General features: G+C 38.7%; 1 protein-coding gene across 2 annotated transcripts in view; it reads left to right on the forward strand.

Moving 5' to 3' along the window:
• MAML2 (mastermind like transcriptional coactivator 2) overlaps positions 1 to 13,217 on the forward strand; it is a 65,897-nt gene that overhangs the window by 35,604 nt on the left and 17,076 nt on the right. For both annotated transcript variants that reach the window (XM_053456516.1, XM_053456517.1), the window contains one exon: positions 4,103 to 5,470. In XM_053456516.1, coding sequence (XP_053312491.1) covers positions 4,103 to 5,470 — 1,368 coding nt within the window. The remainder of the gene's footprint in view (positions 1 to 4,102; positions 5,471 to 13,217) is intronic.

Here is a 13,217-nt window from a genome sequence, read left to right on the forward strand (position 1 = left end):
TATATTTTTACTACTGGGGTTACAATGAGCAACTCTGAATAGCAAGCATTGTTTTTACCTACAAACTATCACACATAAGCAGCTCTGTGGCGTGTGTGTATTCAAAGCTGGGCTGTTGACCAGACAATTCCTCTGTGTTTGCCAATAACTCTTTATTTGGGAAAGATTAAAAATGCTGACAAATACGCTTATTTTGTCCTGCACTGTGGCACAACTCAATATTCCTAATTACAAAAACACATGGGATCACTTTAGAAAATGATCTAGATATAATTTTAAGGATATCCATATTAGAAAGCAAGAAAGTGCTCATAAGCTGTTTACTGCACGCTACTAAGGAAAATGCTTTTCCGTGCCGTGACTAATCTGGAGCAGGAAAGCATTGAGACAAGAACTTCATTTGCCACGGCTATGGATGTTAAGAAGACAGCTGGGCAGACGCACTAATACACACTGTATACATAGTTGTTTAGATGGCTTCTTGGTTACTTCGGCTTCTAATCAATAAAGTTATCAGTTGCGTTAGAAAGATAACACTCAGCTAAGCCCACTCAAACAGCAACTCACCCATTCATAAAAGTCAACTTATTGTCATGGGAGTCTCCCATTGACGTTAATGCTATTGAGTTGCTGTCAGGATACACATTGTAGATCTTAAAGAGTTCTACACAAGTGTTGTTGACTTGGTTATTGAGTCTATCAGTCAAGTCTATGGTCGAGTCTGCCATGTGTGTCCGTTATCAGAGTCAGCATTAAGGATGATGGCCAAGTTGGTCAGTTTTGTTGAGTTTTAGGTAGGTGTCTCTTTGTGAGGAGGCAAGCTGAAGTTTGCTAGTCTATTCACCTCTGCAAACTTAACGTAAACTTAGTTATGAAAAACTAAAATGTGTCTGAATTCTAGAATTGTTGTGTTTTCTGTTTCTTAACACAACGGATGGCTTTGTTGATTTAATTGAGTTTAATTGAGCGACTTGAATGTTATTGCTGATTTGCTATTAGAGCTGACATCCCTGAATATGGACATTTTGGTCCATTTTTGAGACATTTGAATATGCTTTTAGTAGTACTTTATTACATTTATGTGTATTTCCTAAATTACGGCATAAATATAGCCATGGTGTTAAATCTTTAACCCTTTTGGCATTGGAGTACATCTCTTTGGCAGTGAAAGGTTTCAAATTCTTTCCAGGATCATGACGGCATTTTTCAAGCCTTTTCCATATCCCACAGCTGATATTATGTTACAGCTTCAGGCTACATGGAAATACATGTTGAAAGGTTTCTGTGTGTTTCATCTTTAAATATTAATGGAGTCCATTGGGTTGGGATACATTTTCCTGTGTGAAAATAACTTCACTAGATATATTGGAGCGAGGTGCATTCTCTCCTGGTAACATGCAAGTGCACTGCAAATAATATTTATATATAGGGATTAAGAAAATATAAAAATACTAATTATTTGTCTACACTTTTTTTAAAGGGTCAGTAAAAGCAATCCTTGTTTGCCTCACAGATACCTGGAAACAAATCAGGACGCATTTTACTTTTTATTTCCCCTTGGGAAATATACAGCCTGGGGAGGCTATGGGTGGGAGAAGAGAGAAGACAGGGAGACATCAGGGGGAGAAAGAGGGATTGGAGTAGGGTTCCTAAAAATGAAGACTTGTGAAATATACTTATGAGAAATATATCAGGTATGCTGTCCCAGAGGCCACCAGCTTCTTTACATATTGCAGATGGTAGGCAGAGCTGGACTGGGAATTAAAACCAGCCCTGGAATTAATTGAGTATGACCCTCTTATTTCATGGTGCCATTTTGGACACATTGCATATGTTCTGGCCCCAATATTTTTTGTATAGAATAGGAATAAACCCTGCATTCTAAAGTATATTTGTATATGTCAGTGCCCCCAAACAGATTGTCTGTTCCACCTTTGCTAAACAGCTTGTCAGTCCCCCCAATCAGCCTGCCTGTGCCATCTTTGCCCCCCAAACACTTACACATCCATCCTAACAAACACTTTTTGTGTCATGACCTTAAAAATACAGTTCATGCCCAAAAATCTTCCATTGTGGCTGAATGAAAACAATTCTGCCATTAACAGTGGCCAAAATTCCTCCACAGTGATGTAAAAGACACATTGCCAGTTATTTGCAAACGTTTGATTGGAGTTGTTGCAACAAAGGGTGGCACAACCAGTTATTAGGTTTAGGGGGGGCATTTTTTTTTTCAAATGGGTGACATAGATTTTGATTGACTCATTACCTTTAAAAAAAGAAATGATCGTTTAAAATTGCATTTTGTGTTTACTCGGGTTATCTTCGTCTCATATTAAAATTGGTTTGATGATCTGAAACGGTTAATTGTGACAAATATGCAAAATAGAAGCAATCTGGAAAGGGGCAAATACTTTTTCACAGCACTGTAAAAAAAGGAGATGAGTGCGACAAGTCGGGAATGGACAGAAAAACCGTTCTCCACATCCGGAGACGAGAAGATCTGTGCGACCCTCAGAATCTACCCATTTACCTGGGACTCTGAGTTAGGGTGATACCGTGAGAGTACTTTTGTACGATACTATCAAAGAAGGAAGTATGAGTTACTGCAAGACACACCTAGAGATGAACAATATTCATCTGTAAAGCCTGTTTAGCATCTCTACTGATTTTTTTTTTGATTTTTTTTTAGAGTTTTTTATTACAAAGTACAAATATTAAAAGGACATAATACAATACAAAAACACAAAAAAAAAAAAAGGTAAAGTCATACATATATAAAGACTCACAAATACAGACACATACATTTGTGGATTCATTTGTCTCTTTAGATGTATAATATGTAATTAAATCATTCTAGTACGTTAAACTATCAAAGGGTCCAAAAATATACTTGTTTTTCCTATTTCGGCCAACTTTTAGCGAAATGGATATAGAGTGAAAATAACCATACCTATTATCAGTGTCATTTACCCTCTAGGAGGATTTTAATCCAATGATCCCATTTTTCCTGTTTTTTATTATTTCTCTACTGATATTTTTATCATGTAAACCACGCACCATTTTAGTAGATAGTTCTGTGCTCTATACATAATCTCCATATCTTTCAGGAGGTGGGGGTCTCCAGAATTATATGTAACAGTCCACTTGAGTTAGTTACCAATGCATCACCACTATGCTCTGTTTCCCCCGGGCGGTCTGCTGCTTTGATACATTCCTTGATTAACTTTAAGTTGGCAGAAATATTGTTCTCCCAATCCCCTTTCTCTGAGCCTTCACATCTCCAGGACTGTGATCAAGCAGCCATTACCTAAAACCTGACTTCTTCATCATATTTTAAGGACTGGAGACGATTACCTGGGTAGGGTGATTACATGTATTCCAAGGAATTTTCCAGTTTTTGGGTTTCTTTTAAGCGTCGCTTGCTAATAAAAACAATTCATTAAAGCCAGATGACTACAAAAGTAGGACAGAGGAACTTAAATGGATTTTATAAAGTGTATGATTAATGACTGCAGAAGCATCTTCTTATCCCTTTTCAAATCAGCAAAGCATCTAAATAATTTATTGCAAATTCAAAGCAGACTCATGTTGGATCCTGTGTATGGTATCTTATCTTTACAGGACATAAGTATACATACAGTGTATACACATTTCATTCTCTCCTTGGAATACTTCAAAAGCTTTTACAAGCCAATAATTCAACTTTGTGGCACAGTGGTGCTGATAGAATCATAGCATGATCCTGGATGTTTGCCATTAAGATAAATTTACCAAGATATTTAAGCAGGATCGGTTTGCATTGGTTTGTATCTTGTCAATTTTAATATTATGCATCATTCATACCTCTGAATTCCCCGATTTTAGTTGATTCCCAAACTACCACAATAGCGTTGTTTTACTGGGTGATGCATGATCCCACCCATGCAAGCAGTCTAGAACCATTTCTTTCTCACCATTATCATCATCATCCTCTCAATGAATATATAGAAATCCATTATTATATAGTATATATCTAGGTGTTAATGACTTGATTCGGTTATGTTTCTACAGAATTAATAACATTTAAGTACTTATTAATAAATGTCTGTGTTCTTTTTTTCAGCTTCAAGGTTCTTTAAAGAGGAGATTGGTGGTTCCCCATGTCCAGAATAAAAGATCAAATGGCATTACAGACAATTCTTACCTTGATATGAAGAAAATAAGACCAAACGGACACCTTACAGGATCTCAGAATGTCTATCACCCTGCCAATGGACCACATCAGGCAGGTAACGGAACCATCCCATTTGAGCAAACAGTGCACCAAAAAATGCACACGGCAAGCAGTGCCAACTGTGATACTAATGACCTTTTTAATATAGCGTTGAAAGATATCAAGAAGGAGCCAGGAGAAAACTTGTCATGTAGCAAACACTTTGATGGCCATATGTCTCAGGACAATATGTATAGATATGGGGATGACTGTGGGGAGCAACCGATGGACCCGGACCTCCAAGAACTGTTTAACGAACTTACTTATATATCAGTCCCACCAATGACGGATATTGAGTTGCAGAATATGATAAATATTACAATAAAGCAAGATGAGCCTTTTAACATCGACCTTGGGCAGCAGAACCACAGAAACACACTGAGCTCCACACCTTTGGACAAGGTTGTCATAAAAAGTGAATATCCACAAGGCATGGATCCTACAAGGGTTGGGTCACCACAATTAAGGCCTTCTTCTACAGGCCCCACCTTTTCAATGGCATCTTCTCCTAGTAGAAGTGGACCTCAAAACCAGAATCATGGACAGGTTTCTTCAAGTACAAACCGTGTAGGTAATTGGCAGGAATTGTCTCATGCGCAACAGCTGAAACAAATCGCAGCCAATAGACAGCACAACTTAGTTCAGCAACATCAGCCAAACCAGTCTCCTAACTGGTCAAATCTTCCTCCAGCAGGAGCATCAACAAGGCCCTATGGGCAGGACAAAGTTTCAAGTCCTTTTCGACAGCAGCAATTAAGTCCTCAAGGAACATCTATAAGTGCTGTCCAGGTAAATGGAAATCAAACAAAACCGATAAGTACCTACCTCCATAAACCTGGATCTAGTGCCCAGAATAACCAGCACGACATAATGAACCAACAAAAGACCCAGGATTCTATCAAGAGCTCAGTTAATTCCAATAACCCAGCTTTAGAACAACACCATGGCAATCCAAAACATTTGTTTCATTTCAGCCCCAATCAAGCGAACCAGCAAGGTTCCCCAGCCTTGAGCCAGCAAAACAAGACTGTTTTGCAATATACACAACAGCAGCAACAGGCATCTGTTGCAGCTCAACAACATGAACAATTGCAACAGACCAATCCATTACCAACCCAGAACCAACCGAGGCTACCAGCATTCCAACAAAAGATGCTAGTACCAAAAATCCAGCCGAACCAGTCTATCCCTGGATTGCATTACTCTGTTCATCAACAGGTAATATTAACTGATTTTTATTTATGCTAACTTCAATAAACATGTGCAGTCTTGGCATGGCATACATATATTGTGGTTTCCAATGTTTACACACCCCAGGACCCAAAAGAGGTTAAATGATAGACTGATAGACTGTATAGTCATAATATAGTCAGTATATAGACCCAGAATGTATTGAAAAAGAGAAAGGAGGTGATTTAAAAGGGACTTAATAGGGATAATGCCAAAAACCACACCTGTAGCTTAATTATATATATATATATATATATATATATATATATATATATATATAAATAGCAATACATTGCCATCATTTTTGGATGTAATATAATCATTGTCAATTTATTCTGCCAGATTTTTTTGGGATGATCAAGCACCTTTTCATTTCCATTCTCTTTTTTGGTGCATCCATCGCATTATAGAAAGTTTTCCTGCAAAATTGTATATAAATTGCCACCACTTATTGTTATTGGTTGTATGCATTTTATATCAATTTTTGTACCTGGATTTTCTAAATAATGTCCTTGTGTGCAGCACATAGTTTTTTTTGCTATGTTACAGTACTTTCCAAATATATAGCAAGACAAATACACAATTCATAGCCTATAAGTAAAACCTTCTATTGAGTAATTTGGTATTTTGTAATAGAGTTCTGATGCAAAAATATGCAAATCATGGGAAACTTGAAATTAAATTTACTCCAATGTTTCAGCAATAAAAAAAGAAATTTATTGCATCTTGCAGTTGACTTCACCAGAGCTATCATTGCTTTGTTTGCCAAGGTCACCCACACTCTGATTAAAATAAACACAAAGATATTCATTTGTTCCTAATTTTGTGTTTTTTCCACATCATAATATCAGTCGTCCTGGAGGAGCTGATTCGATCATCTGGGGATGAAGTATAAGAGATTTACGTTGGCACGGACATGTGGGAAAACATGCACAGTGTCCTCTTTTGCTGTGTTTTTTTCATTTTCCAGAGACAAATATTTAACAGATCCATTGAAAAGACTGGTAGGGAATCAAAAGGAGAACACGCTTTTGTGGACACCACAGTAATATCCCCCCATGTGCGTTCTTTTGATTCCCTACTGGTATTTTACTACTTACTACTACCATTCCCATCTAGCCATTTACTAGCTTGACGTTAAACTTTATTTTTAACCCTTAAGATAACAATTAAGGAAACTTTAAGGTTTGCACGATCATTATTTTTAAGTATTTGAGTAAAAAAGCCATATTACTTACCTTACTGCCCCCCCCCCGACAGTACGGGCACCGACAGTGTCCATAACATGCTGCCGGATCATTGTTTCCAATAGTTACAATCCAACAGCACGTTATAGACACTGCCAGCAAGCATACTGTCGGAGAGAGAGGGAGCGGGCAGCAGGTAAGTAATATTATTATTTTTTACTCAAACCTTACTTTTTATGTTAGTAAAGTTTGGATTCTCTTTTTCAAAAGGGTTTATCAAACTTTCATTAAAATCTAAATTTTATGTAAATAGTACATGCCTATAAACTTACTTGGGAACTGAGTCTCAGGGTTTTTGGCCCAATCTCAGGATCTCAGGGTAAAAGGGCACTTTCTTCTTTCTATTTTACACCGTTGTGATCATATATAAGACTCCCAATTGGTGCTTTTGCTACCAGTATGTTATGGTTAATATCCCTGCTTGAATGCAGATGGCTCAATTAAGTGTATCTTTAAACAATGACAAGTCGGGGTTTCCGCGAGGTCCTGTATTAGAGCCATTTGGTTAACACATTTGGTGACTCATTACAGAGAATATTCATAATAGGCCATTAATGGGTTAATATTTACAGCGACTCGCGGTCAGGTCATCTACAACGATGACGACTATGAAAATCTCCATCCAGAAAACTTTAAAGCTTCAGCAGTAAATGTGGAATTCAGTTTCCAAAAGTCGAGTCAGTTTGCGGGACGATGTCGGGACTGCCTTTCTATTTATAATGGAAGCCCCGCACATTCATCTTATGCATTTAGGAGACAATGCCTGCCTGTGTCATCACGGACCCCTGATTCATCTCATGCGGACATTATTACTAACATTCAGTTAATGTTGATTTTAGAGAGAGACGTAAATGTATAAATATACGTACGCAATATATTCATGGGTGTCTATATGACATCAATCAAGCATTTCTGTGACCATCCCAGGCAGGATGTATGTTATCACTGGCAATACAAATTCAGGAATCATTCACAGTACTAATTATATCGCCCTCACTGACTGAGTATATTGCCCTAACTGACTGAGTATATCGCCCTCACTGACAGAGTATATTGCCCTCACTGACTGAGTATATCGCCCTCACTGACTGAGTATATCGCCCTCACTGACAGAGTATATTGCCCTCACTGAATGAGTATATTTCCCTTACTGACTGAGTATATCGCCCTCACTGACTGAGTATATTGCCCTCACTGACTGAGCATATTGCCCTCACTGACTGAGTATATTGCCCTCACTGACTGGATATATTGCCCTCACTGAAAAGAGTATATTGCCCTCACTGAGTATGATGCCCCACAAAAGAAAAAGGGGTATCCCACAAAACAGTCTCTCTAATGCCTGTAAGACAGACACCCTGCTGTAGGAGGCACTTGCTGCCAACAATCTAGACAGGAAGTGTCCATGGAACAAACCACATGAAGCACAGGGGAGGTAGAATCTTTTCTCATTAGTTTTGCATGGTTTGTCAGGAGGTTTCTTTGCTTTTAATCACACCTTGACACACTGCTAGGTCACTGATCGGTGAGGAAAGAGGCAACTATGAATGGGCCCTGGGAGACTACTCCTCTTGGCCTGTGGTAAAGATGACTCTGTATTATGTCATAACTCAGAGTCGTAACCTTCGAGTTCCTTACTTCCTGTAGATATAGTCACAAAGAGGATGACAAAACTTGGCACAAAATACACAGCTAAATGGAATATATGAAATCCAATTGTGTGTGTCAGGGGTAACTAGGAAGACAACCAAGATGGCCACCTTGCTATAAGATTAGATGATTAGATAACCTCTGGTGGGAACGAGGTAGGGTGACCACATCTGCTATTTTTTTCCTAGACAAGTTAGATGAGTATGTGAGAAGAGCCGCCCTGCAATATGTATGAATCAGTTACTTAGCTATACATTTAACATACTGGTCGGCCAAACACATCTCCTGCTCACCAATAAATACGTGAATTATACTCACGCCAGTCAACTCCAGCACTTCAGCGTGAGAGTACCAAGGGGCATGAGGTTTTTGGGACCATATAAAATGCGTACCGTACTTGCTTAGGACTAAGTACCATATTGGCTCGAATATAGGCCGCACCTTTATAGTTTGGTGCTATTTAAAAGAAAAAAAAATATTTTAATTTTTTATTTTTTTTTACATTTAATGTTATGTCCCTTTAAAATATGAGAATAAATGCATTATTGATGCTCCATCTACCACAAACAACACACATATACTCTGTCTAAAACGGACTATGTTAATGTTCTGGATATAGTTGCGATGTGAATATATTTAACATTAAACAGGAAGTTGTAAAGGTGTTGAAACTATTTCCTGTGGGGAAAAACTTTCCAAATCGTGGCTTATGTACCCATTTTTGCATATTGCAGGGAAGGAAAAAATATCTATGAGGTCATGTAGGTAAACCCGAGCCCCTTTTTTTGTTTCAAATGTTTCTCATAAAACAATGTGTTTAACACATGTTGCCATGTACCGATCCCAGCACAGAGCAGATATTGTTTCCAAAGCTTGACTTGAACTGGTTCAGGCACTGGCCCCGGCCTTGTCATATGGTTTTGTTTAAGCACTTGCTAACCGTCACAGGAAACAATTATTTGGAAACGCCAGATACAGTTTACAAACTGCTACAATCGCTCTATATACAAATAGAGTGAAACTCCGACTTGGATACCCAGCAAGGTGCAGCCATATTGATATGACAAGAAAGGACGCTCGCCGAGCCAGCGCTGGAGCCACGGAAATATACCACGTGGCAGGACGTGTGTTCGGCCGAACATGTCTCCTGCGTGGCATTTAGTTGAGGGGTGGGAAAAGGGGCAGAACCCCCCCTCACGCACTTCCAAGGACAGGGAAGACCACATAACCTTCAAAGGGTCACTCAGCTATTATATGCATTAAAGTGTATATGGTTATAAAAACTTATCTGCGGGCTTACAAAAAGTTTGTTGAGATAAAATGGTGGTTAACGTTTTGGCACAATATTTGTAGTTACCAAAATTTACAAAATTTACCAAAATTTTACCAAAAAATATGTTTTTTTAGTTTCTATGGCTGTAACATAATAGGTAATTTCTATGACAAATGACACAAAATTATTATTACCTTTTATTTTTTTAAGCAAGTTACCCCAAAAGAAATGACTAATGGTGCAAACTTTTACACGATTAAAGAATTATTTCTTGGAAGGGTTTAGGCATTCAACAACTGTGAGAATGACGTTTGCTGTACTGCATGTGGTTACGAAGGTGTTTAATTCAGCAGAATAGGTGGAACAGCACCTTTAACTGTAGACCTACCCACTCAATGCTGTATTTTGAATGAACACTGCATATACCATATTCTTCCTTGTGCTTACCCTATATTATGCATATACCCCCCATTTTTTGTAGGGGGGCTTCAGAGCCCCCCGTAATTTACACTCGTAAAGGCTAGTGGCTGTATTACATTCACAGTAATGCAATCTAACATTGTTCTAGTATATATATATATATATATATATATATATATATATATATATATATATATAACGGATCATATCATGTACATTCTGACCCAAGTCTACTGTTTCTGACAATATTTATATACATCCATTAAAATGTAAATACACATGATGTGACCTCATACAGCACAGAGAATGACAGCATTAAATGAGGCAGGGCCATTGTGTTGCTATAATTCATGGGGATACAAAACACGTAACATTGTTAATTAAATAAAAAAAAAAACATTATTTTTATGGATCTGGTACATTGGGAATAACCAAAAGAGTAACTGTCACGCTCACAGCTTTTAGCATAATTACATTTCTGCTCCCGTGGTGTACACATATGGTGTGTTTTAACATATTCATACGGATTGCTTATTTAAATCAGTAAATACTAATTTTTATAAGGGCACAGAGTCGTAAAATGTAGAAAGTGAAGAAGAATTAACAATTACCTTTCAAAAGCAACTTTTATTGGTACTCGTAACATATCCTTAAACTTAAATGGCAAAAGAGGGGAGAGGAGTTTTGATACCTATTTGCTTATTTGAGCAACCCATTTCCTGCTGTTTATACCGCTGTGATACAGTCCTACCCAGCAAGCATTCTGAGCTTCTATAAAAGAGGGACAGCGGGATTTAGCTCCTAAAGCCCCCAGGGGTTGCTTTTTTTCCCTTGTTGAAAGAAAAGCACAGTTTGTCCATTAAAGTAACATGAAATGGATCAGAAATCCAGTGCAGACGGGGTTAATGTTGTAAATGACTATCGTAGCTGGAAATGGCTGATTTTTAATGGAATATCTTCATAGGCGTACAGAGGCCTTTTATCACGCCCCTCACTCCTGTGTTCCAATGGCACGTTTAAGTATAACTCCGGGGACACCCTCTGCCCTGATTGGAGGAACGCGGAGAGGCCATGCCTGTGGCTCCGCCATTTTGCAGAAGTACTCCGAGAGGCCAAAATAATGCAGCAGATTAACGGAGAAAAAGAGGTGCAGTGAATCAATCTTCATTATTCTTCCCTCAAAGAATACTTCCGCAACGGGGTGGAACCACGGCACTAGGGTGACCACATTTCATTTCTGCCATTCAGACGTATGTTATATATCACATACACACTGATTCACATATACTATTATATATATTATTAGGAAGCCTTGAGAACCATGTTGTTTTCAGATTTAATAATATATTATAATACACATACAGTCACATAGAAACACAACCACACACAATCAAAGGCACATACCTGGTGCTGACTGCAAGTTACACTGAACTTGGTGTGAAGGAGGGACTCAGCCTCCTCACTCAGGAGAGGCTTCTGGTCTCTTAGCCAATCAGAATAGTTGAGAAGTCTCTCCTGATTGGCTGAGACCTTCTTCACCCAGAATTCTCATTCCGGGACAATGCATTGTCCCGGATTGAGGCTGCCTGGGATCCGGGACTTAATGTTCCATTGTGGGACTGTCCCGGGCAATCTGGGACATGCGGTCCCCTACGCACCACAGGGGCACCACAGGGGCAGCTTTTCACTTGTTTCTCCAGTTGGGGGAGATGGTGCGCCCAGACTTTCAGCCCTTTTGCAAGTACTCCTGGAGGCCTGGTTCACAGAGAAGAAGACAAAGAAGACAGGGAATAAGCAGATGAAGAAAGAAGACAGAAGAACACAGTTTTTCACACAGTTCACTTTAATACTTCTCTTAGACAGCTGAGCTCACATCAGGCTCACCCCCATGTCTGCCCTATTTGTTACCCATGAGCAAAAGTAAAGGATTTCCTAAGTCTTCTAGAACTTATTGGTTACCAGGACAATTATCAAATCAGACATGTAGAAGTTTTTTCTTGGAACTAATGTCATAAAGTGTGATATATTACACGCTCGTTTGAAAACTCCTCCGAAGCTCGGCACTAATGACCAAATATCTTAAGAATGCGTGCTTTTTATTGAACGGGTAGTTGATGTGTACAGAGATTTTCATGGAAACAAATCTAAAAGCCTCTTAGTTAACTTGGATATTATGGTTGTGACAATGCGTTACGTACACCATTGGGAGGGTTAAACTTTAGAAGTGTTTATTAATGGGGCAATTAAAGATCAAAAATCATATTTATTAGTATTTAAAACAATAAATAATAATAATAATAGTAACTATCCAAGATATGGTGGGAGCATATACTGACTGTAGTTACAAGCACTTTAGACTCGTTAGTCTTTATACCTTTTATTGCACCAACATAGAGAAAATGGTAGTCACTTCATAGATTCCGTTTTGACTTATTGTATTACAAGTATTAAAATCTTTACTTAAGCGAAATATATAAGAATTGGGACAGGTGAAAGCCCTATAGTCTTTTCCATAACTCTTTCTCTGGGCTGGGGAGATAGATTTGGCCTCATCCACTCCCCATCCAATTCCCGTCCGAGCCCTTGTCTATAAGTAGCCCTACCCATTGCAAGCCCTGACCCCTCAAAAATAATGGGGAAAGCTCTATGTAGCCCACCCTGGGAATTATCCACTTCCTGGTAGCCTTGTAGAGATTCCGGGAATTCCCCCTTAGACCAACACATCTTTATGCACCCTGTTGGTACAGAAACAGGTCGATGACATCATAACCTAGCTCTCTGGGCTGCTTCATGAACATGGAATAGCTGGAAGCAGGATAAAAGCGTCGTCAACAAACCTCTGTGTAAACCATAATGTATTGTGGCTGCAGGATATTTACTACACACAGGTAAATCTGAAATGAGAAGAAAGGCTCCAGCTGATGGGCCCCATTTCGGTAAAAATTCCGAGGGCCTCCCTTGACTTTTAATTATTTAAATATCACTTTTTTAGGGCTGACACAGCTGGTTTATTGTACTTTATTTCTTCGTTCCTGGCACGGACACGCACAGCTGTAAACCGCCGTATACTTTTTATATTTTTTTCGCTCAGAAGTGGGTGAAAGGTTTGAGTGAACGGGAACAGGCGACCTTGCGAGCACAAGCT

The sequence above is a fragment of the Spea bombifrons genome, chromosome 2 (genome assembly GCF_027358695.1).
Source record: "Spea bombifrons isolate aSpeBom1 chromosome 2, aSpeBom1.2.pri, whole genome shotgun sequence".
NCBI classification, from domain to species: Eukaryota; Metazoa; Chordata; class Amphibia; order Anura; family Pelobatidae; genus Spea; species Spea bombifrons.